The following is a 22,350-nucleotide window of genomic DNA, read 5'->3' as shown; positions in this document are numbered from 1 at the left end:
AAATGTCTCTGAATTCAAACAACAGAGGGGTATAAATGGTGTTCTTAACCTCAACTATACATGGCAATCATCACTGAGCTGGATGGACCTAGTGTTAGCATCATGAAAGAAGGCGGTCTGTTAAGAGACGGCAGTACCCACACAGTGAGAAGAGAGAATCTACTCTGGCAAGTTGTCCTCTCATCCTCACACCTGTACTGTATTCCCCCTTCCCTCCCTCCCTCTCTCTATGCTAAATAAATGTATTGTTAAAAGGGAGCTATCACCCAATAAATACATGTATTTTTAAAAGAGGGCCAAGGAATAAACATAAGGTAAGATATATAGTCAGCAATAATTTGACCAAGAAGAGAAAAAAAATGAGATGGTTAGAGTTTGGATGTGATTAAAATACAGGTTTTCCTAAAGGAACCCTTTAGACCTTCAACTGTCTTTAAACTGTGGAGATGTTTAAACTGCAAAGACTCTGAACACTGCCATTACCTAGCTGGGTGACCTTGTGCAAGTCACTTAATCTCTCTGGAGACTCATTTTCCTCATCTGTAAAAACAGGACTAATAGTCACGGCTACATAGGGATTAAATGAAAGAACACACTCAACAAACAACACTCGGCTTAGCTAAACGTCATCTGGTAGAACTGAGCGGTCCTCCTACCCCCAGAGATACCTATTTTCTGAAAGGACCCTTTCCTCTAAAACCCACAGCCTCTAGCCTCCAGGATGGAATGGCCGCAGGCAGCTGGGGAGGGCGAAGGGTAAGGGGGGGAGCCATGGTGCGCAGGCGCTCACGCAAAAGATAGGCAGGGTGCGAGAGGCGGGGCTGCCGCCGACTGGGCTGTTCCGACGATCGCGCACCGCCCCCGCCGCTCCCCGCGCCCGCCCTTGCTACCAGGCACCTTCCGCCCCCCGCATTGCTGCTGCTGCTGCTGGCAGACATGGACGTGGTGAATCAGGTACGCGCTCCAGCACCGTGGACAGAGCCCGGCGCTTGCGAAAACCTGGGTGGCTTTGGCCCTCGAACTCTGAGAGGTGGTGGCGAGGGTAGCAGGGACACGGTCGCTGGAGCTGGGGTTGGGGCTGGGGCTGGAACCAGGGGTCTGCAGCAGGCAAGGGGAAGGAGGGAGGTGGAGAAAAGGAGTGCGCTCTTTGCCGCAGCGAGAGCCGTCCTCACTGCCGCAGAGGGGGCCTCCAGATGCCCCAAAAGAACTGTCAACCTGGAAGGGAAAAAGGGAGATTCGGGTCTAGAAAGAGGGCAAAGGGGTAGAGGAGGGGAGGGGAGAATGAAAAAAAGACTTGGGGGGCTGCAGATGAGCTAGGAAATAGAGCGACAGAAGGTGTGGGGGTGGAGTGGGGGAGGGTTGGCACCCGCCCCAAAAAGAATGAACCCCGGTAGATGACCACCCTTTCACCTCCGGAGCAGATCTAGAGGGGGACGATCCAATTTTGCCTCTCCAAAACCCCCCAGCCTCCTCGTTCCCAGCGCATGTCCAGTAAACCCATGCCCCAGCTCTCTCCCACCTTAAGAGATCACCTCCGCCATCTCCCTGTTCTTCGTCACCTCAAAATCGGCTTCCTTCCTAACCGGTAGCGACCCCTCCCCATCCCCATCTCCTCAGGCAACCACCGTCATCTGACTCGCCTTTGCCACTGCAGACCTCTCCCCTCTGCTGTTGTGACTCACCTTCAGCACTTGGTGCCCCCTCCCCCACTCTAATGAACCCCATCTTCTTCCACTCAACCTTTTCTCCTATCTGACTCACCTTTCAGCAGTTCAGACCTTCCTTCGCTAACTAGTCTGGACCCCCGTCTGTTTTCTACACCCAACCTCCTCTGCCATGTGACTAATCACCTCACACTTCACCACTCCTGAACCCTGGGTGGGTTGCTGAGACCCTGTTTACTCCTTCCCCAAGGGGTCGCTTTTCTCCTCCTCACTCCCTCTCCATATGTCACCCACTCCCCGAGGGCCACATGCCCTATCCCCAGGGATCATTGCCTGACAGCCTGGCCCCTCACCTCCATCCCTATTCCCCACACCCCTTCTCCCTCCCCACTGTTTTTCTCCTCAGCTGGTGGCTGGGGGTCAGTTCCGGGTGGTCAAGGAGCCCCTTGGCTTCGTGAAGGTGCTGCAATGGGTGAGTGTACTCCGGGCTGTAGGTGGGGGTACAAGGGGAGGTGGGGATGATGGGGTCCAGAAAAGCAGAGGGGTGAGACAGGAGGAGTCCTACTGAACTGGCAGGGTGTAAGGACTGGATTGGAAGGAGATGAGGAAATTGGGCTCCAGAGTAAGATCCCAGGGATTTAAGGACAGGGACCAGAAGGCTATGACGTCACATAAGGCTGAGGGTACCCCTGGTGTGAAGTGACAGATTGTGACGTTCTACCTCCTCTCTTGAACTAAAGGAAGAAGGGATGGGAGATAGAGCCTGAAGCTGAAACAGAGGTGCAAAACCAGAAAAATCCAGAGACAGGGAAGGAGACAGAGTATGAGGTAGGTGGGAATGGTTGGGGAAGGAGAGAGAGAGAGAGAGAGAGAGAGAGAGAGAGAGAGAGAGAGAGAGAGAGAGAGACAGAGAGAGAGAGAGAGAGAGAGAGAGAGAGAGAGAGAGAGAGAGAGAGAGAGAGAGAGATGAGCCTAGAGCTGTTCCATGGAGCAGGAAAGTGTGTAGGGAAGAGGAAAAGACGCAGATATGGAGGCTCAAAAGAGAAAAACAGAAGGCACCAGACATAAGGCACAAGGAGCCATAGAGCCATAGAGACCTTGAGAGAGACAGAGCCGAACAGACAGACAAGAAACAGGCGTGCAGAGACAGACACACAGAGAGGGGGGGGAGGGAGGGAGGAGGGAGGGGAGGGAGGGAGGGAGGGAGGAGGGAGGAGAGAAGATTAATGGGGGGAAAGTGTGTGTATGTATATGGGACAGGGGAGAACATGCACTCAAAACACACAGAAATGCTGAGAGACAGAGACACAGTGAGAGCATGAGAGAAAGGGACTGGAGAGGAGAGAAAACGAATAGAGGAGAGAGGAGCGAGGAGGAGAGGGGAGGGGGAAGGGAGGGAAGGAGAAGCCAGAGCACCTAGAGGTAAAAACGGAGAGACACAGGGAAAGAGAAACAGCCACACCCCTGTAATCAGCTTGTGCTAGGACCTGATGAGCCCTGATTAGGGGGGTGGGGGTGGGGATCTCTCCATCTGCTACTGTCTGTGCTGCCCCCCTCAATCTGTCCAGAGGAGGGCACTCCCTCCCACATGCATGCAGGCTCACTACAGCCATCCACCTCCCTGCTACCCAAGGTCTTTGCCATCTTCGCCTTTGCTACGTGTGGCAGCTACACCGGGGAGCTTCGGCTGAGCGTGGAGTGTGCCAACAAGACGGAGAGTGCCCTCAACATCGAAGTTGAATTCGAGTACCCCTTCAGGTGTGCCCCTGCCCTGGTATCCTGAGACCTGGGAGACGCAGGGGCAGGGTGGGTCTGGGTAATCCTTCCCAGAGTCCTTTGCACACCTCACACCTTTGAGGCCACAGCCACTGGGATCACTCCCCATACACTGAACACTTGCTGTGTAACTGGCCCTGCTCTAGCTTTCTATGACAATTGGTGTGTAAGCTAGACACAGGGTGTCATCCTCTCTGGCTATATTCTGACAAAGGGGAGTGATAGAGGACAGGAAATAAGTAAGATTCATAAGTAAATGACAGTGCCGGGGCTGTAGTCAGTAGTAGGGAGATTGCACAGCAAGGCCCTGAGTTCCGGGGAGGGGGCATGCATGAGAGATCATCACATGTGTGCATACTTTAAAGCAGTAAATGCTCACTTAATGTTAGTCCCTGGGCATGGTGGCAAATGCTTGTAATCATGACACGGAGGAGGCTATGTGAGAATTATGGTGACTTCCAGGCCACCCTTGATTACAAGGTGAGACCCTATCCCAAAATAAGGGGATGCTCAGCAGATAAAGGCACTTGCCATTGAGCCTGACAACTTGAGTTTGATCCCTATGTTGCTTGTGGCACAAAGAACAGACTTCCCTGCAAATTGTTCTCTACCATCCACACACGAGCTGTGACACACATGCACCTACATAACACACAGCACCTGCATACACACAGGTATAATGCACACTAAATACATAAAATGCAATTTTGGGAAAAAAAACACGTTTTAAAATAATGTTAAGTTAACGTCATTTACTTCTCAAACAGACCAAGTTCCCTATCCTCATAGCTCTACGTGAGAACAAAGAGAATAACTGCAAATGCAGATAAATACAAGATGTGGAGAATCATGGGACCAAATTAGATGCTCCTGATATTTACTGAGTCCCCACCGTGTACCAGGCACTATGCTAGGTACCAGCTGTGCATGAGTAAGGATAGGCTGTAAGAGCTACTATATCTTAAGGATGGGGAGACGGACTGGGATACAGACAATTGGTTTCACTTAATTTTCCTCAGCTATTGAACTAAATCATATAACAGTTAGGGTCTTGACGTCCTCGTTTGTAAACAGAAAATACTGATGCCCCCCAGGCGATGACCCATTGTCACTAAGTTGATACTTGTAAAGCACTCGGTACAGTGTCTGGGACACAGGAAGTGCTTGACATAAGCTTGTTAAGTAGAAGAGTTCAGATTTAGGGGAAAAGTTGGGAGGTGAGAGGTGGGGAACACCAAGGATAAATGGAAACCCAAAAAGTTGCACACTATAGTGGGAGAGGGAAGCAAGCTCATGCTCTGAGCAGTGATTGGAAGAGCACAGCCAGGGGTATCCAGGTTCACACGAGCCAGGGAGGAAAGAGTTTGGAAGCTGGAGAGTATAGCCCAGCTGGCAAAGCACTTGTCTAGGGGCATGCCCTGGTTCTAGGTTCCCACCCCAATACCTAGGAAGAGGACGTACACACACACACACACACACACACACACACACACACACACACACACACACACACAGAGTGGGAGGAAGGGTAATCAGCAGCATAAGAGCCAGCCTTTTGGGAATTCACAAGGTCACAAAAGCTATCCATGAACTCCCAATAGAACCTTCCATGCTCAGGACTGCTGCAATACAAGGACACCCAATTCTATTTGCTCTGTCGAAGGATCCTATCTCCAGCCTGAGGCCAGAGCTATGGGCCTCCAGGCCAGTTCCATTCCACCCACACATGAGCCACAGCACAGGGAAGGAAGGCCATTGTCTTCCAGCACCCAGACTGTCCCTCACACATCCTGTTCCAAGATTCCTTCTACCCTTCTGTCTTTTCCTATTCCAGAGCTGTTTAGCTGCCACACACGTATTTGTTTTCTCTCTCTGGCACCTAAAGCGGGACATAGAAAACAGTCAACATGATTTAGGAGGAGACAGGATTCGTACAGAAGTTCTGTCCTTTCTCTACCAGCTGCATGACTTCATGCAAGCAAATGCACTTCTCTGAACCTGTTCCCAGCGCTGTGCATTTCACCTGAAAACACTGCTTGAGAACCTAATAGGTGTCAGCATGATTCCAGGCCCTTGGGATCTGTCAGTAAAAGAAAAAAAAAGGAGCAATGTCTACACCCTCATAGGTACAGGGGGAAAAAACAAGAAGAAAAAACAAAATCCAGGGCCAGGGAGATAGCTCTGTCAGTAAAGCATTTGCCTTACAGATGCGAGAACTTAGAGCCCAGAACCCACTTAAACAAAGCCCAACATGGTGGCTCATGCTAGAATCCATGCCAGCCAGCTCAGGGTAATTGACAAGTTCTAAGCCAGAGAGAGACCCTCTTTCCAAAGTGCGGTGGCATCTGAGGAACAGGACATGAGGTTGAACCCTGCTGGCACAAGTCCATGCAACTGTGTAGACACCAACATATGTGTACCTGCACACACGTGCACATTCATGCACACATGAATAAATTTTAATCATCAGTACCAAAAATGTTTTCTTTAACTTGAAGGGCAGGAAGTCTTTAGTGAGAAGCTAAGAGCTAAGCAAAGTTTGAAGGGGCTGAAAGAATAAGGCATGAAAGCTATCCTAAGGAAGAGCATCCCTACACTTGACCTTAGCCAAAAGGCTGTGAAACCATAAGGGAAGAATGCTCCTGTTAAAGAGACCAACCAGTGCAAAGGCCCTAAAGTAGAGAGATACCTGTAACAGTCTACGACAAATTCAGAGGCAGGAGTACCTGGGCTGCAGTGAGGAGGGTACCACACAGTGAGGAGGAATGCCACAGATCTTACCAGGATGCTTTCAGCAATCAGTGATGCCTTGCAAGTGTTCTGTGAATGCTCATTTCCTCCTCTTCCTGGGACCTCAAAACACTCTGGTATACCCTTGGCCAGGAAGGTGAGAAAGGGATTCTGGGAGTCTGGGCCACACCTGAACACCTCTCTGCAGGCTGCACCAAGTGTGCTTGATGCACCCTCCCAAGCGCCAAGGGGCACTACCAAGATCTTCCTGGTTGGGGACTACTCCTCGTCGGCTGAATTCTTTGTCACCGTGGCTGTGTTTGCCTTCCTCTACTCCATGGGGGCCCTGGCCACCTACATCTTCCTGCAGAACAAGTACCGGGAGAACAACAAAGGGCCTATGATGGTGAGTCCCCACAGCTGATTGCCATGCCGTGACCAAGGATGTGTGGCCACAGGGGCCCAGCTCATTTGCCTCACAGGCCAAACAAACTCCCAGACAGGCCCCATACCCAAGCAGCCTAACACTGCTGCTGTCTCCAAGACTCCATCCACATTGGGCATCATAGACTCATGGGGACATACTCACAGCCCACACAGAATGCCAGACTTGCCCACATACCTAACCGTACCGTCTCTCACACATCCACACAGACTAGATCAAAAGAAGGAGTACTGAGGTTCACTGTGACAGTCATGCATGTCACCCTGCCACACAGACACTGAGTCCTACACAGAGAGGTTCTCACACCCTCATCCCAGACACCAAATGACACATATTCCCACATGCAAATAAAAGTGGTAAGACACACTTCTTACAGATTCAGAAACATCCCACGGAGTTAGTTCCTCCCTCAACATCTGCACCCACGCACCACTAGCACACTCCCTCTGTATCATAGATACGCACAGAAGTTCAAGCTGAGACCTTCAGGTGAAAACATTGTGAGCTTCAGAGCTGCGAAGGCACAAAAGAGGCAAGCCTCTTCTAGAGGACCCCCTCCCACAAAGGCTTGTGATCTGAAGGGGCTCAGAGCTCAACATGAAGCAGTGCATTCACAATAATATCTTCCTCACCCCTGCCTAGGACTTTCTGGCTACAGCCGTGTTCGCTTTCATGTGGCTAGTTAGCTCATCAGCCTGGGCCAAAGGCCTGTCCGATGTGAAGATGGCCACGGACCCAGAGAACATTATCAAGGAGATGCCCATGTGCCGCCAGACAGGGAACACATGCAAGGAACTGAGGGACCCTGTGACTTCAGGACTCAACACCTCAGTGGTAAGCCCTGGGAAGCTGGCTGGGCTGGAAGACAAAAGCTGGGAGACACAGTCTGGCACGGGAAGTGGTGGAGACAGAATGGGAGGAGAGTCAGGAGATCCATGGGGGCTCCCAGGAGGAGGCACACAACAAAAGATGGTTGAACAGTTAAAACCACTGGGACACCACGTATTATCTGTCCCCAGTAGCGGAACATGAAGTCTTTCAGATTACGCGGGGGAAAACTGGGCCCAGCCCAGTCATGCCGAAACTCCTGAAATTCAGTATCCTTTTAGGACTTGTTCCTTAAGTGCGGAAGAACACGATCTTGAAACGTTTTCCTACTTGGCTGCCCCCTAGTGGCTAGAAATAGTCTGAGCATAGATCCTGTCACTTGGCAAGCTCTGTGACCTGGGCAACTAGTAACAAGCCCTCTCCGGGATTATTTTGAGCGGCAAACTAAAGGCTGATGATAGGTCCTGCTCCAAACATGAGTATTCACTGAATTCACAACACACAAAATTCTTTGAAAGAAAACCCAACACAAGATTACATCCTATATCAACATTACAAGTGCTAAGATTTTAACTCCCCCCAAGCCCCGCCATTTACTGATTACATAATCTTGGATAATTTAGCCTGTCTGAACTTGGCTTTAAAATGGACATAGCAAGGGCTGGCGAGGTGGCCCACAGTTAAGATCATTTGCTGTTCAGTCAGGTGGTGTTGGTGTACACTTTTAGTCTCAGCACTCGGGAGGCAGAGGCAGACCTGAGTTTGAGACCAGCTTGGTCTACAGAGCTATTTTCAGAACAGCCAAAGCTACACCCTGTCTAGGGTGGGGGCCAGGAAGGGACAGCACTTGCTGTTTATGCAGAGGACCCATATCCAGTTAGTAACATCCATAATTCTACCTCCAAGGGATTTATGGGCATGCAGGTGATAGACACACCTGCTTACACACAGAAAACAAAATTTAAAGATCTTTTAGAACACAAAATGAAATGGAGGTATCAACCCAAGTGTGGTGGCACAGGCCTGTAGTTGTAGCATGTGGGAGGCTGAGGCAGGAAGACCGCTGAGAGATTGAGGCCACTCTGGGTATATATATAGTGTGAGTTGCAGAAAAGCTGAGGCTACAGAAACCTTGTCTCAAAAATAGAAAAATAGGACTGGAGAGATGGCTCAGTGGTTAAGAGCACTGACTGCTCTTCCAGAGGTCCTGAGTTCAAATCCCAGCAACCATATGGTGGCTCACAACCATCTGTAATGGGATATGATGCCCTCTTCTGGTGTGTCTGAAGACAGCTACAGTGTACTCATATACAAAAAAATAAATAAATCTCTTTTAAAAATAGAAAAATAAACTAAATATGCTAAGAATAAATAAGCTGGGGATATCAACTAGGTGTAGTGATACAGGGCTATAGTCTCTGCTACTCACCAAATGGAGGCAGAAGATCAATCTCATAAGCTCAGGAGTTTTGGGCTAGCCCGAGCAACATTTCAAGACTGTGTCAAAACAAATAAAATAAAATGTAGGTCTTTCTTTCTGTCCAAACATGGATTTTTTTGTGTTTATATATTTATTTATTAGTTTCTATTTTTAAATATTTATTTATTTATTATGTATACATCATACAGCTTTCCGCCTGCATGCATGCCTGGAGGCCAGAAGATGACACCAGATCTCATTACAGATGGTTGTGAGCCACCCTGTGGTTGCTGGGATTTGAACTCAGGACCTCTGGAAGAGCAGTCAGTGCTCTTAACCGCCGAGCCATCTCTCCAGCCCCTAGTTTCTATTTTTTATTAATTTTTTTATTTTGGTTTTCTGACACAGGGTTTCCATGTATAACCCTAGCTGTTCTGGAACTTGCTCTGTAGATCACCACTAACCAGCTCAAACCTGGAACTTTAAGGAAACTAATAAATGTGCTCAGAAGACGGTGTAACATATAGTAAATGGCATATAGAATTTTGTTTTTAAATATTTCATTTAAGCTCCATATTTATTTGTAATTTTTAAATTTTTTTAATAGCATATACTTAGCTGGGCACATGGTGGCACACACCTTTGATCCCAGCAATTGGGAGGCAGAAGCAGGCAGATCTGGATTTCTGTCAGTTTGAGGACAATCTGGTGTACAAAGAGAGTTCCAGGTCAACTAGGGCTGCAGAGTGAGACCCTGTCTACAAAAGAAAGCATATACTTAGAGGCAAGGATATCAATATATGCCTGTAACCCTAGCACTTAAAATACTACTTTTTATTTTATGTGTATGAGTGTTTTGCTTAGATGTGTCACTTGCATTCTTGGTGCCTGTGAAGGTTAAGAAAGGGAGTCGGAGCTCCGGAAACTGGAGTTACAGGTGTCTATGAGCCACCATGTGTGTGCTGGGCATCGAACCTGGATCCTAACCTCTGAGCCATTACTCTATCCCCAAGGCTAATTTAAAGCCAGACTGGCCTACATAGTAAAGTCCAAGTCATCCTTGGATAAATGGCAAGATGCTGTCTCAAAAGCAAACAAAACAATTAAAAAAGAAAAGAAAAAGAGGGGCTAGAGGGACAGCTCGGTGATTAAGAGTACTATTGTTTACTGAGGATTTGAGTGTCGGCGCCAGCACCACCTGGTACCGAGAATCGTGCAAAGCCTACATGGATGAAAGAAACACGCACACACAGGCTATTCGTAAAGCCAGGAGAGGAAGAGAGAGAGAGAGAGAGAGAGAGAGAGAGAGAGAGAGAGAGAGAGAGAGAGGATGGAGAGCGAAGGAAGAGTGAGAGTGAGGAGGAATAGTGAGAGAGACTCCTGTAGCTTTATTCACCACTATATACCCAAGTCTCCAGGTAGAAAATAACTGGGAAGGCCAGAGGGGAGACCCTGGCTCGTGATTACTGGCTCGTGATTTCTGGTAACAAAGACCTACTAGGAGATCTGAATTAGGGAGAACTGAAGGCCAGCCTAAATCTCAAGGACAGGCCGAGGAAGGCAAAAGGTAAGGCAAATTGACCACCACCCAGGTGTGGTCCAGGTGTGTCAGTTCCACATGCATCAGCCGGGCTCAGCAGAGGTCATGCAGTGGAGACACCGGTGTTTACTACTTGGTCTTTCTTCCCAGCCAGAAATACATGGGAGAGGCCTCTGTCCAACAATCCCATGACTTTGTGGCCATACAGTTACAAAGTGGCCAGGCCCAAATCCAATATGGCACTACATCTCCCTATTTTTTTATTAAAAACCATTAGGTGGAAGTAGTGGTCTGAGAGATCAGACATGCCTCACAGAGGCCCAGCTCGGCCATGGCATGAGCCACTTTGCAGTTGGGACCGCACCCTGGCTAGGGAATGAATTATGCTGTAACACACCGCTTCTGGCCAACTGTGTTTATTGGGGAGAAAAAGAGGAGCATTTGACCGCCCGACGCTTAAACGGGGGTGTAGCTACCTCATCTTAGGATCGACCTCTCAGACCCCAGCCTCTCTGTCATAGGGATTCACCTTGTCGCCCCTCAAGGCTCCATGTTGTCAGATTAGTCAAATCAGAGGAAGTTGCCCGTCCACTGAGAATAGCTACATCAGATCATCTTCTCATTCCTCTTACTTGAGCCCAGGGGCGAAAGAGCAGGGGCCAGATGGCATTAATTTAAGAGATTGTGGAAGTTGAGCCTCTCCCGATAAGTAGTGGGCACCTCATCTGGTTCTCCTCAGCTGCTACTACTAGGGGCCGTCAGTTTCAACAAAACCTAATATAAAATTTAGAATTCCCAATTGTTAGCAACTACTCCAGAAAGTTCACCCACTGTGCTTGCCTAACAATAGATTGGGGAGGGTAACTACAGACACTGCAGACACAATGGCTGCAGCAGTAATGGCTGCTACAATAGCAGCGGTAAAAATGCTACAAGGTCTTTCCCAGGACAGTTCAGGATCAGTCATTCCTCTGGAACAACCAGCAGGCAATGGAACCATTTCTGAGATCTGCATAACCAGGACAGAGTTCTCAGTCCACAGCAGCTTCATTTGCAGGCAACAGTGCACAGAGGGTCGGAGCGCAGGCCGCAGTGGGACAGGACACACTGACTGTAGCAACGCCAGAATTTCTGTGATGACAAAAGATGAGGGAATCCTCCATCTTCCTCTAAGGACAGGAATGACTCAGGGACCAACTAGGAGAGCTGAATCTTCATGCTTCCAGGATCAGCATGTCTCACCAACCACTCAGGCAGCTGGCACACTCCTGTAGCATCCTGTAGAAAAACACAAACATTCCTCTTCCCCATATAAAATAATACTGGACAGGATCATGCCAATATGTGGATCTTTCTATTTTACCTAGAAGGAAGTATGCCCTGTTGTAGGAGCCATAAACCTTGGCATCAAATTTTAAAATTTAAATAAAAGGAGCATTATTAGCATTCAGGATAGCTCCCTTTTATTTATTAAAATTTATTAAAATATTATTTATTAGATAAGTCCTCAATTAAATTGAGGACACTGAGCACTTGTATTTATAATTTGACTTGTATACCAAATTATTGTTTCCAGCATTATTGTTTTGGATATATGAAGAATGAGACTTTTTGACTAATTGTTTTTATGTAAGGCCTATAATCTGCCTGGTATCATTGTCCTCCCTTGCTAAGGGGTCCAGGCAATCCAGTTTGAGTTCTTAAATGGCCTATAAAGGAACAGTACTTAGTGCTCTTAGCCACTAAGCCATCTCTCCAGCCCCCTCACCAACTTTATTTACCAAACATATGCATTAATTTAGAAATGTCAAATCCTGCAAACATTGTCCAGAAATCCCTGAGTTGGCAGGGTGAGGCTGGTAGTTGAAAGTAAGCAAATGGAGCTTCCTCTTTTCGTGAGGGTGTGTTATCAACTCCATTACCATTTTCAAAGAGCTGGGTCTATGGTATTGTTTAGTTCTCTGAGGCAGAGCACTGAAAGGACAGTGAGTTGTCAGACAATTCACACTGAAATCACTCACTGATTTCAAGTAGAAAACCTGCCTCTAATAAAGCATTAAGTAATTGTAAAATTTGAGGGCTAGTAGTATCTAAAAAAGGAAAACTTTTTAATCAATTGTAAAACCACAAGCCACACCTTTGGCTATCAGTATATGAATTGAAAGCTTGATTTTTAACATTTAAAAACAGTGGCTACAGCACGTAATTTAATATTCTATATTGAAGCAGGGAAACTCAAGAGAATAAACAGGTGATCCCATCATACATTTAGCCTTTTCATTAGATGAACCACCCATAAATACAGTAAGCGCATTTTCTATGGGGTGCATACAAATTTACAGTAAATACAAAAGCATGCAAGGAGTAAAATTATCAATTTTGCCTGAAAATTGTATATGTAATAGGCCAATTATCAGTATTTTGTAATAACTAATTAAATTGCTGTTTGGACTAAGGTATGTTTCACCAGGTTTCTTTTTAAAATACTTCCATGACTCTAGCCTACAATTCTGTATTAACACAACTGAAGTTTTATCTCCAATGTGCATAACAAAGTTAAGTCCTCTGGTAAGGTGAAAAGTTACTTTGGCAATTAACATATCCTTGGAAGCTAAAATGAGTTTTAAATATTAAAATGAATATTGAATCTTTTTTTTTTTGCAATAGCTGCTCCCCAGATATTAAAGTTCATTTTGAGGAAGCAAAAGGTTTAGGTAAAATTTCCCATATACACTGAAAGATTCAAAGTTCTAACTTCTTACATTGAAGAAACAACAAAATTACATAATATAAAGGCTATTAGCCACTCTTTTGTAAAAATTTTTAATGATATCACTTCATGGGCTCTCTAAAATTATAAGCAAGCTCACAAAATAAAAACTCACAATCGCCAGGATGTAAACAAACTGCATAAAACAATCCTCTAAATCTATCTTGAAATGGCAGTTGGAGTAAGCAAACAAGCTAATGCTCTCCAAGTTCTAAAACCTCATCAATCCTTCTTAAATCTTGTAATAATCTTTACCTGTTTGATTTTTTTTCTTATAAATAAGTTTGAGTTAGTCAATGTAACACTGGCAATCCTCAATCACAATCCTTAAATTCTCCTTGTAACAACAGAGCACAACCACAAGGTCACCTGAGTTCTGAGTAGTGACTAGGCAGCTAGTCCTTGGGCAGTGGAATTAGCATTAAAATACAGATAACTTTTCCAGGGCAAACTACAACTTTGGAAAAAAGCAAAACTCAACCTCCAACAAACTAATCTCCAAAACACCGAGTCTATCCTTCATGCTACTAAGTTTGACTGTCAATTCCTACATATGAGCATGCGATGGTGCGGTCTCCAACACCTCAAGAGACATTGCCCTAAATTCTTTAGAAGCCTGGTTTCTAGGTAAAATTCATAAAAATATAGACCTATTTCCCTAGGTTGGCCGCATGTTGTTAGAATGGCTCCATCAAATTACCAGCTTTATGTCAACTTTCTGTTACCAATATTATACCTTTTTAACCATATCCAAACTTAAAAGCCAATAGTCCATAAAGGCATGTAGAGCATATTTATACATTTAAAACCAATCAGAAACAAAATTGAAGTGGCTACACCTATCTTTAATATTTAGACCAAGCACCATTTTTACTTTTCTAGCTATGATTTTAAGAGAAGCACCTTGTAAGTCAGGGATTTTTTCTAAGAGAAACAGCCATCAGCTCCTGTACCAAGGAAGCTGAGGGGGCTGCAGAGCCTTAGGATCGGCTTCGTGTAAACATTTAGCCAGCCCCTGGGGAGCTTGCCCAGCAGACTTAGGGTTCTAGCTACAGATGTAGGCTCCAAAGCCAATTGAAACCTTTTATTTATTTGTACCTTTTTTTGAAAGGAGTTAAAACTACATCAATGCGTGAATCAACCAGCATTTAAAATTTTAACCTTTTCTTTTAAACATGAAACACAAAACATTTAAACAACGAGAAACAAAAAACCAGACATAAACTGACAGACATGGACAGCTTGGTGCACCAAGGACAGACAATAGACATAGAGGGAAAAACTAGATGGTGTCCCACCGAAGGGACCCACATATCCTACCTATGGAACCCAGAACCAGAAATAAACATTTCTCCAACAGGAGCCAGCAGAGAGGCAGGACGTCTCCTGCTTTCCCTCTGTTCCTAGGAGAGCTCTGAAAAGGTTTTTCTCTTTCTCCAAAGCATCTGCGGAGAGTCCGGGAGGACTGTTTTTCCCAAACCCGTTCTCTCTCATGTCTAGGGTGTAAACTATCTCTAGCCAGGGTCCAAAGACTAAAATATAACTCTAACAGAACACATACGCAAAAACACTTTACCGTTACCTTGTCCCTTTTTTATGACAAGTTTTACTCAGGCCAAATCATCCAGGCCTTTTCTGCTCCATCTTACGCCCAATCCGTCCCTTCTCCTACGCCGGCCGGGCTCCAGGGACGTCCCGTAGGTGGTACCCCCTTTCTTCTCCGATCTCGGTGGGACCTCCATTTGTCGGCGCCAGCACCGACACGGTACCGAGAATCGGGCGAAAGCCTACAGGAGGAAAGAAACACACACACACACACAGGTTATCGTGTCAAGCCAGGAGAGGAAGAGAGAGAGAGAAGGAGAGAGAGAGAGAGAGAGAGAGAGAGAGAGAGAGAGAGAGAGAGAGAGAGAGAGAGGAGAGAGAGGAAGAGCAGAAGGAAGAGTGAGAGTCTCCTGTAGCTTTATTCACCACTTATATACCCAAGTCTCCAGGTAGAAAATAACTGGGAAGTACAGTGGGAAACCCTGGCTCGTGACTACCTGGCTCGTGACTTGGTAACAAAAGACCGACTAGGAGATCTGAATAAATTAGGGAGAAATCCGAGAAGGCCAGCCTAACTCTCAAGGATAAAGGCTGAGGAAGTAAAAGGCAGAAGTAAATTGACCACCACCAGGTGTGGTCCAGGTGTGTCAGTTCCACATGCATCAGCCGGGCTCAGCAGAGGTCATGCAGTGGAGACACCGGGTGTTTACTACTTGGTCTTTTCTTCCTGTGCCGTAAATACATGGGAGAGGCCTCTGTCCAACAATCCCATGACTTTGTGGCCATACAGTTACAAAGTGGCCAGGCCCAAATCCAATATGGCACTACACGGGAGCTCAATTCCTAGAACCCTTTAATCCTATCACTTGGAAGGCAGAGGCCAGCCTGGTCTACACAGTGAGTTCCAGGGTTGCCAAGATACATAGTAAAACCTTGTCTCAACATCCACAAAAAAAACACTTGAGAAGGGGCTGGAGAGATGGCTCAGTGGTTAAGAGCACTGATCACTCTTCCAGAGGTCCTGAGTTCAATTCCCAGCAACCACATGGTGGCTCATAACCATCTGTAATCAGGTCTGGTGCCCTCTTCTGGTGTGTCTGAAGACAGCTACAGTGCATTTAATATATAATAAATAAACAAGTCTTTAAAAGAAAAAAACACTTGAGCAGAGACATGTAGATTTCTGTAAACTTGAGGCCAGCCTCCTCCTCATAAGGAGTTCTAGGACAGGTCAGCCAGGACCTGGAACGTAAAAAGACCCTGTCTCAAAAACAACCAAAAAAATTACACATATACATATCTGTTATACATATGCATCTATGTGCTAAGTTGTATATACATACATAAATATATGCATCAATTAGTGATGTCTATTTCTTTAAAAATGCATATTTATATATTCTATAAATTTACTATATTTTGTACATATATACTTAGTAAGAATGTACTCAAATATATTTTTAAAATTAGGTGGGTTTTTTTGGTTTGTGTTTTGTTTTATTTTGGGTTTTTTGTTTGCTTGGTTGGTTGGTTGGTTGGTTGGTTGGTTGAGACAGGGTCTACTTATATAGCCATGGCTGTATTGGAACTCACTATGCAAACCAGACTGACCTCAAACTCACAGAGCTCTGCTTGCCTATGCCCCCTGAGGGCCAGGATGACAACTGCACTACCACCCACCCCAAAAATAAGTTGTTTGAGGCTGACTTTCATGTAGCACAGGCTAGCCTCAAAATATGAACTTAAAGCTAAACTTGAATTTCTGGGCAGTGAAGGCAGAGACAAGTGACCTCTAAGAGTTCTGGGCCTGCCTGGTCTACGGAGTAAGTTCCAGAACAGCCATGGCTGAACAGAGATCCTGTTTCAAAAAAAACAAAAACAAAACAAAAAAAAAAACAAAAACAACCTAGCCTTGAATTGATCGCACTGCCTCCAACTCCTTGGGATTACAGATGTGGGCCATCAGGCTCAATAAATACCCGTACATGTATACACTGATAGAAGCTCAACATCCATGGGAATCTAAATCCTATGAAACTGCCCCATTCCCAAGTTTTTCTGTGCACTGATAGTCACAGAGGCCAACGAATTTATGCCCTAAAAATACCCATTCCTGTTCACTCAGCCTCAAAGTCCCTGGGGCTGCCAGGGCAATAGGTAAGAGACAACAAACAGCTTTGGTCATGTCTCCCTGCAGGTGTTTGGCTTCCTGAACCTGGTGCTCTGGGTTGGCAACTTATGGTTCGTGTTCAAGGAGACAGGCTGGGCCGCCCCATTCATGCGCGCACCTCCAGGCGCCCCGGAAAAGCAACCAGCACCTGGCGATGCCTACGGCGATGCGGGCTACGGGCAGGGCCCCGGAGGCTATGGGCCCCAGGACTCCTACGGGCCTCAGGGTGGTTATCAACCCGATTACGGGCAGCCAGCCGGCGGTGGCGGTGGCTACGGGCCTCAGGGCGACTATGGGCAGCAAGGCTATGGCCAACAGGGTGCGCCCACCTCCTTCTCCAATCAGATGTAATCTGGTGAGTGACAGATGGACGGGTGCGGTAGGCAGCGAGCATACAAGAAGTGAAGTTTGAAGAACCAATAGATTGGCAGAACTACAAGAAAATTGAATTTGGGAAAACTAGCCAATGAGAGGAAAGCATGAGAAGGAAGGGGCAGGAGCCGTGCTCAGAGTAACCAATGAAAGGAGTGTAGGGGCACTTGCGCAGTGGAGAATCACCGAAATGGTGTAGGTTTCCAGGAAGGGAAGGGGAGGTGGGTCTTCGAAATGATTGGTAAACCAATGGGAGGTAACGCCAGTAGGTGGAGGAAGGTAAACACGGTGGGTTTTGAAGGTCACCCGTGCAAAAGCAGGATGTAGGTCAGCTGCTACCTCTCCTTAACCCTTTAATGAAAGAAATGGTTTGGAATGTCAAATAAGGAAAAGGGGAGGGGTGAAGGCTTTAGAAACACGAGTTGTGCCTTCCTGTTGGGCCTTAAAAAGCTGATGCCTGGCATGATAGAGCACATATATAATCTCAGTACTTGAGAGACAGAGGCATGGGGATCGCTAGTTCTGAGTTAGCCCAATCCGGTCTTAAACAGAGAAGAGACGGTACCAGCACCTACGTGGGAGTAGATGTGGTCATGGGTGAGCCAAGATCCTGAGCCTTCTACAGCATCCCGCATTTAATTGTTCTAAAACTCCTTGGCCAAGCTTTGGGACATGCCTTTAAGCTCAGCACTGAGGAAGGCAGAGACAAGCAGGTCTCCTGTGAGTGAGTTCAAAGCCAGCCTGGTTTGCAAAAAGTACTTGCAAAAAATCTCTGCAGCCTATTTCGTTTTTTTTTTTTTTTTTTTTTTTTGGAGCTGGGGACCCAACCCAGGGCCTTGCGCTTTCCTAGGCAAGCGCTCTACCACTGAGCTAAATCCCCCAACCCCGTTTTTTTTTTTTTCCTCATAATTATCTTCCTTAGAGCCCTTCCCAAGTGACTGTCGTCTGTCCTGTTTACAACCTGTTTTACCACCCAGCATCCTTGAGGATTCTGCTAGGCCACTGTCCTAAATTCAGAAGTCACTGCTCTTTCCTCACATGTCTGTTGTAGCATCTCATTTAAAGGCAAAACTATTTCACCGTGCTCACAGGCCCACATATGCAGCACTACCCTGTCTTCCCCACAGACATTTAATCTGACCTTTGCCTCCTAGCCCTCTGTTTCGGTCAAACTGGCCTGAGCCAAGTCTAGATGTACTGCAGGGCCTCTGCACTTGCTTTACACATACACACCTTTACCTAGCCATTGCTTTGGTCACTCACTCAATGACGTTTTTGTTCTCTGTTGTCTGTCTGTCTGTCAGGGGAGTTGGTTTGTTTTATAAGGACTAAGAATTGAATTCAGGTCTCTTGCACTCTAAGCAAGTGCTCTACCACTGAGCTATATAATTGGGCCTCTTTTTACTTCTTTTGAGACAGAGTTTACTAAATTGCCCAAATTAATTTGGAACTCGTTCTATAGCCTAGGCAGGCTTTGAATTTGCAATACCCGTGTCTCCATCTCCCATGCGTCTGGGCTTCACCTGGCTTTGTTGTTGCTGCATTGTTGATATTTTTGAGACAAGATCTCCTATAGCCAAGGCTGGCCCAGAGCTCCTTATGTCGCTAAGGATGATCTTGAATTCCTAATTGTGCCTCTACCTCCCTGTTTTGCTTTTTGTTTGAGTTAATGTCCCAGTCTGGAACCCAAGCTGGCCTCAAACTTGTTTTCCTCCCACCTCTACCTCCTAAATTCTGGAATCACGAGCATATACCACTAACTACATATCAATGGTTGTCTGTCTAGAACAACCCCTCCTCATTATCTTTCATACCCTACCCTGTGTTCTTCCTTCTCACAATTTGTAATTTACTAATTTATGGTTCGTGACTGTATTACACTAGAGGTCTAACTAAGACTTATTCATGCTACACACACATCACTCAGAGTATTTTTAATTCTACTTTTATTTAATTATGTGTATGTATGTGAGTATGAGCCTGTTAGTTCAAGTGTCCATGGAGACCAGGAAAAAAGGGCAGACTCCTTAGAGCTAAATTTACATATAGTTGTAACCCACTCAGTGTAGGTTCTGTCAGTCAAATGTGGGTCCTCTAAGAGAGCAAGAAGCACTCTTAACTGCCAAGTCATCTCTACAGACTCACTTAGTGAAATTTTTTGTTGTTTTTTTTGGTGACAGAGTCTCTCTACATAGCCCTGGCTGTCTTGAAACTCACCCTGTAGAGCAGGCTGGCATCAAATTCAAAGATCCACCTGCTTCTGCCTCCTGAGTGCTGGGATTAAAGGTGTGTGCCTCCATCCCTGGCCTATTATCGTCTTATATGAGATAATACTAGATAGTCTACTAATGTGTCATGTTCATTGTGTGAACCTGTATCCTCCCCTGATATGTAAGCCTCACAAAGATAGGGAGTTTTTTTTTTTCCTCAATACAGACTTTTAGCAGCGACTAGAATGGTACTGGTTCCGGCTTTTTTTTTTTTTTTATTGTTAAGAGAGACCTTAACTGTTCCTTTGGTACCCAGGCTGAGCAAGGTTCGTAATTTCTTCCTAGTGAGACCAGCTAGGATGATGCTGACTCCAGACCTGTTAGAGAAGAAAAAGAGGGAAACATGCCAAGCAGAAGAAAAAGCATAGTAGCCCAATCCCTTCCTGAGAGTACTGCTCTCCTCTGTGAGGGCTCTGCCCTCATCTGGACCCCTTCTCCTTTCTGTGTCTTGTCTCTCTACAGGTCAGTGAAGTCCATGAAGATCCCACGGGTGGGCAAGAGCTCAAGAGAAGGCCTGCCCCCCCTTTCCCATCCCCATATCCTAGGTCTCCACCCCTCAACCCAGGAGACCCTAACTGTCTTTGCTGTTTATATATATATATATTATATATAAATATCTATTTATCTGTCTGAGCCCTACATTCACCCACTTCTCCATGCACTGGGGGCCCAGTCCTGAATGGGCTCCTCCCCAACCCTGACCTTGCATTCCTCAGCCCCTATCTGTTCCCCAGCCCTGTCCCTTGAGGTAAGGGGGCTCTAGAAAGGGGACAGGAAGGGAACCAGACCTTGGCTGCATGGAGTGGGTCGGTGTGACTTTCTCTCCTTCCTCCTCTCCCTCTGCCCCTCCTAACTCTGGCCTTGGTCCTCCAGCATCACCTGAACTTCAGAAGCTCTCGAATGGAAATCTGACCCCAAGAGTAGAGCAGTAGACTGAGTGGAGGAGGCTTGGGTGAAACGGGCGGAGAGGAGATGACCTCTGTAGAGAGAGGACTAGTCAGCCAAGAGTTGAATTCCAGACATACTGGATGTGCAGTCTAAAAGGAAAGTGGTAGCCTACAGCATTCTGCAATGGGGCTTTAAGTGACCAGAGAGAGTGGTTCTAGGAGGGGTGTGGCTTAAACACAGCGGGCTCCAGAGTAGGCAGGTTTGGGTTGGATCAAGCATCTCTAGAAGGGTGTGTCTTGGAACATTCAGGAGTTTGAGCTTGATTCCAAAGAGCTTGAGCAAGGGTAGAAGTGGGGTTCAGGGATGATCTAAGCTTGAGATGAGGTCCTGCTTAGGATTCCAGACAAGCATATGAAGAGACGAGGAATGTGTGGTGGTCTCAGAAGAGGAAACCCATTCTGTAATGGGGCAGAGAAGAAAACACGTTTTCAGTTGAGTGGAGTTTGAGAGGGTGCAGGAGGCCATGGTTAGGAGCTATGAGGTGAGTTTTGCTAAAAGCAGGAGGGCGTACTCCTGGCCCCTGCGAATTGAGGTAATGTGGGAAAAGCCAAGTATTGTGGTTTGGGTTGTGAACAAAATGTCCCTTGCGGACTCCCTCAAGAGACAGCTAGATCATCAGAAGACAGAGTCTGCAGGTCTGTAGGGCTGGTCTACCTTCTCCCCCCTTTCTCTGCCCTCTCCCTCCACACTCCCGTCTGTCCCGGAATACTTGGAGACTGGGTCTGGAGCCCCGATCCTGTACCCTCTGCTGTGTCTGTGATGTTGGTAGTGCCTGTGATCGTGTGTTGCCATTTTGTCTGACTGTGACCCCTCCCTCTTCCCTCCAGACCCCCCTACTTTCCTGTGCCCTTCGGTATTGTTTGAAGACCCCCTCCCCGAGGAAGAGCAAATATGAGAAATTCCCCTCCCCCAAATAAACTCCTCAACTACCTAGTCTGCCTGGCTCTGATTTCTCAGTGGGGGGTGGGGGGTGTGCAGAAGGGAGAGGAGGCAAGAGGAAAGGAGACTAAAGGAAGCCCAGACCCCTATAGCATCCTAATGAAGCTTTGCCTACAAAGTACTCTGAGTCTCATTCTGAGTTAGAACTGTTTATTTATTTTTTTTCTTTTTTTCGGAGCTGGGGACCGAACCCAGGGCCTTGCACTTGCTAGGCAAGCGCTCTACCACTGAGCTAAATCCCCAACCCCAGAACTGTTTATTGTTCCATTGCTGACCATCAAATCCTCTTCCTGGCCACAGGGAAGTCTTCTTCTCAAATCCTTAATTAAGGCATCCCCAACTAGAGATACTCCACAAGACCTTACCTTACCCAAGCCTTTGTTTCTGAACCCTTCAGATCTTGTGGTATCTTATTACCTTTCTCTTGCCTCAGCCTCAGCAGAAAAATCAGAGGCTGATTAACTGATGAATAAATGCCCCCCTTCGCCAGCTTCCCTCTGGACAAGGGTCAGGAAGTGACAAGGTTATATGTTGTAATGGGGTTGAGGTGGGCAGAAGGAGGAGTTCCTGGGAGCCCAAGATGAAAGACCTGTCTGACCCGTCGCCTCATGCCTAATTAAAGACTCAGTTCGGGCGCCTGAGTTCTGAGTTAGAGCTGCCAGTGCTTGAACCTTCCTAGCCCCAAGGCCCACCGAAGTGGAGAGCAGGGAAGGGAGACCCAGCTCTAGAAATGAGCTCAGGAAAAGAAGAGACCTACCTAGAGACAGGAAAATAGAGGAACAGGAAGGAAGGCTCTAAGACCTACTTCTCTGGGCAGAGGTGCAGTGGGGAACCTCGCCAGTGATTTCAGACTTTTCCACATATACCTCAGTTCTGACCCTAAAAATGGAACAGGTCTAGCAGGACGGTAAGAGCCACAGAACACCAGTTACG

At 46.7% G+C, this 22,350-nt stretch overlaps 1 protein-coding gene across 1 annotated transcript; it reads left to right on the top strand.

Moving 5' to 3' along the window:
- Positions 1–838: 838 nt before the first annotated feature.
- On the top strand, positions 839–21,414 carry Syp (synaptophysin). Its single transcript, XM_032889630.1, is given in 8 exon segments — positions 839–954; positions 2,071–2,136; positions 3,298–3,422; positions 6,379–6,413; positions 6,416–6,576; positions 7,258–7,449; positions 16,916–17,243; positions 19,993–21,414. Coding segments are annotated over 7 exon segments (921 nt in total). The 5' UTR covers positions 839–936; the 3' UTR covers positions 17,240–17,243; positions 19,993–21,414.
- Positions 21,415–22,350: the final 936 nt, after the last annotated feature.

The sequence above is a fragment of the Rattus rattus genome, chromosome X (genome assembly GCF_011064425.1).
Source record: "Rattus rattus isolate New Zealand chromosome X, Rrattus_CSIRO_v1, whole genome shotgun sequence".
NCBI lineage: Eukaryota > Metazoa > Chordata > Mammalia > Rodentia > Muridae > Rattus > Rattus rattus.
Note: the sequence above shows the minus strand (reverse complement) of the source record. Positions and strands in the feature narration are given on the sequence as shown.